Source organism: Gekko japonicus, unplaced genomic scaffold (assembly GCF_001447785.1).
Source record: "Gekko japonicus isolate JY-2015 unplaced genomic scaffold, Gekko_japonicus_V1.1 scaffold813, whole genome shotgun sequence".
Lineage (NCBI taxonomy): Eukaryota > Metazoa > Chordata > Lepidosauria > Squamata > Gekkonidae > Gekko > Gekko japonicus.
Window position 1 is genome coordinate 532,890 of NW_015160860.1, and position 3,599 is coordinate 536,488.

Sequence of the window (3,599 nt, forward strand, 5' to 3'; positions counted from 1 at the left end):
GTGTGAAAGAATGCATGAATGATTTTATTTGAATACTGCACAGACAACAAAAGGCATCTCATAAAATGCTGAGCAAATAATATTTTGGAATTTATACCATACAGCCAAATCATTTCTCCAACTGTAGGTACTCATAAGTTATATTTCTATACACTTGGACATCTGAAGGTATTTCAACATACTAGAAGACTGAAGGGAATTGTTTGGAACACAGTAAAGTCAGGATTAACATATACTTGTTTGTACAGACATTTGAAATCTGTGTACCTCTAATGTTGGGAATCTATATGCTTATCGCAGTAACCTACTGAAACTCACATTGTCTCAAGCTCAGTAAAGTGGTGCTATGCAGCAGTCTCTCTTTTCTCTTAGTATGAGAATCTGTGGAATTGGGGGGGGGGATCAGGACAGGCACATATGAAGCGCTTCGACGTGTGTTGTGGAGAGAGGGGGGGGGGAGAACTGAACTAAACAATTACACAAAAATAGTTTTAAAAGACCCTTCCAGCCTCCGCTTGAGACTGCCCCTACTGTTTCCAGAGAGAAAAAGGATGTTTGCTGTTTTAGACTAGTCCAGGTTGAAGTAAGAAAAGCACAATGCTTACAGCGGTATTAATTCATTACAAACATATTCAAAAATTAATGGACCTTTAGAATTCAACTATGCATTTCATTGCCATCCTTTGATACTATACTCCAAGTAAGTAAAACATGAGGCCACTCCGTATCTGGGCCACATATTGAAACATCTGGCACAAAAGAAGTTACACAATTGCAAAAAAAGCAGAAGGCATTATTACTGTTAGTTCTTTTATCAGACTTTGATCATTATGTTTTAACTGCTTTAACAAAGACATAAAGAATGCACTATGGATGCTGTACTTCAATTAGAGAGACAGTACATGGCACTGGAAAAGGCTGTGTGAGAATACTTGTTAGACGGATTCATTTTAAATCTAGTCTCAAAAATATTCCTGGATTGACAAAAGCAAGCAGGATCCAAATGCCCAAAATTAAGGACCAACATGTGAACAGTTTTCTTGCTTCAACTTCGTTTTCCACTGTATCCAGGTCTACAAAATTATCCCCCCCAAAGGTTATAAAATTCGAATAATCCAAAACATCAACCTGCTGTGCCAGAAAATAAGTGCTTAGAATGGAATATGGATATATCTCTTCTTCTATCAGGCTTCTAAACCATTACTATTATGCAAGCCAATGTGTCAGCAAACACTTCCAGGAATACTGCAGCAGCAATTGTAAAGCATATGTGGCAGTCCTCACTTGTGCAACATGCTCTAGAAAATGAAACCAAAGGCAGGGATCAAAAGAGCTAGAAAACCTGTTTTGTGAGCCTGAGGAGCTTTCAACTTGCTGCTCCCAAACACAGCCTCCCCTCCCAATGCCCACGGCCAAGAGCCCTGAGGGCCAGGGGAGTCCCCAAAGCCAGCAATTCCGCAGGACTAGCACCAGCCATGAGCCTAACACACTCTTTGGATCCCATCCAAAAAGAGAGACACTGTAGATTAAAATAAAGTAAAACCACCAAAAGCCAAGAACCACCACCAAACAGCACAGCTGCAGGAGCTGCGATTGAATTTGCAAGCCTGGCGTTGGAAATACACACAAAATGTCTAGAGGTTACTTTTAATACACGTGTGCCTTTGATGGTGGTAAAAGAAGTTGCCATTTGTTAAATATATGTGCAAGTAAAAAAATGTACTTAAAACGTATGAATTTAAGACTTCACTTTATTCAGCAAATCGGATTATTTACACAATTGGGAATGCTGGTTGACTTTCATCAGTGGAATAAAAACAATTCTAGCAGAGACAAATACTGAACTCCCTTTACACACCTTCAGCAACACTGACCAACTTTTTTCCTTACCTGTTATCGGGAACATCAAGCACAACAGTGGGATAGTTATCATAGGACACACCAAAATAACAAACCACTGAGGATCCAGTACACTGTGGAAAATCTGCCAATACCTTTGCCAGACTTTTAAAAAAAGCCAGCAGAACCAGCATTAAAAGTTATTGTCAGAGTATAACTCTGAGATCGGTGGGTCAGTAAAAACCTTATCAGACCATACATAATTGATGAAGCGACCGGACCTGCTTCAAGTCACTTTATCTCAAAAACAAAGTGGATGAGAACAGATTTACTCTTTAAAAAAAAAGACAATGATCTGATAAGGATTTAACTCAAATGGAAGTTAAAAGAGAGATGCAGAGCACAGCCCCTATTAGAACAAGCTAACTTTTCCGACGTCCAAAAAGAAAAAAAAATCACAAAAGAAAAATAAAAAAACACTTCAACATGAAGCTACTATACAAAGTTTGTTTCATTTTCCATTAAGAGTTCAGAGCTGAAATTTAATCCTGACTCTTTAGTGAGAATGACAGTTTTGGCCTAGACTTCCCCTTGCCCAGGATAATTTTTTGCTCTTCCTTTTGCTGACGTTGTCTCTCTTGCTCTAGTTTCATCCTCTCCTCATGAATTTTTCTTTGCTCTTCAACGATTTTCAACTGTTCTTCAGCCTGCGGTGTGAAAATAACAGAACAGGTTATAACACAAGTCGCAGGTCTTATATAATATTTGCTGTTTCAGCATTATCAAACTGGAATCCTACACTGTAGCTCACATTTGCGGGGAAGAGCCCAGTTGTTGTTCTTCAGCATTAAGGTCAAGCTAAACAACTATGACTGGTGAACAAGTCTGCGGGTTGCAACCTCCTCTTACAAGCCACCTGGCCTAAAAAATTCTATACCCTTGCTGCTCTACAGAAACCTTGATGTTCTTTACCTATCACAATTGTTTCTTAAAGAAAGAGTTCAAAACATTTTACCCTTTCTCACAACATGCTCTATAAAGACAGTAAAGCATTTGTAAAGTTAACTGAGAAAAATCTTTGCCATGTTAGCCACCCTGAGCCTGCCCTGGCAGGGAGGGTGGGATATAAATCTAATAAATAAATTAATTAAATTCTCATAATTATAGATCTTGAGGGTTTTTTTAAAAAAAAACAATTACCTTCAGTGGGTATAGGCATTACTTTTTATAAAAACCAGGCTTCTAGGTTGGATTCAGAAGTGCTTTCCTACATAGCTTTTTTACACCTTGTGCTAGAATACTGTGAGAGAGAGAAAAAATCTAAACTCAAAGATGACATTCTGCACACACTAAGGTTTGCACAAGCACAAAGACAGCGACGGAGCCTTCTACTGGGAGCTGTCTGCACTCTGTTCACAGGTCTGGGTCCAGTCCGTGTGCTGCAATTCATCCCCACTCAAAGGCCATCCCAACCTTCAGCAAACTCTCGAGAGAGAGAGTTCCCCAACTCTCTGGAGTTGCATTCCAGGGATGGGGAAATAATGAGAAACCCTGTGAACAAAAGGAAGTATCTCCACCACACAATGAAGTATCTTCGGATCCCAACCCTCTGGCCCTAACCCAACACAAAGCTAAACACCATTACATTCAACAACTCCAAGGGCTTTGTGTCAGTTTGCAGCATACCGTTTCTCCAGCTCTAAACTATAATTCTGCTTACCAATTTAGCTTGTGCTTCTGCGATTTTTCGATTGTTCTCT

General features: G+C 39.5%; 1 protein-coding gene across 1 annotated transcript in view; it reads right to left on the bottom strand.

Moving 5' to 3' along the window:
- Window positions 1–1,733: 1,733 nt before the first annotated feature.
- Window positions 1,734–3,599, bottom strand: part of ARGLU1 (arginine and glutamate rich 1) — a 10,909-nt gene continuing 9,043 nt past the window's right edge. Inside the window, exons 3-4 of the mRNA XM_015421863.1 lie at window positions 3,560–3,597; window positions 1,734–2,546 (exon numbers count right to left, since the gene is read on the bottom strand). Coding sequence (XP_015277349.1) covers window positions 2,382–2,546; window positions 3,560–3,597 — 203 coding nt within the window. The 3' untranslated portion in view covers window positions 1,734–2,381. The remainder of the gene's footprint in view (window positions 2,547–3,559; window positions 3,598–3,599) is intronic.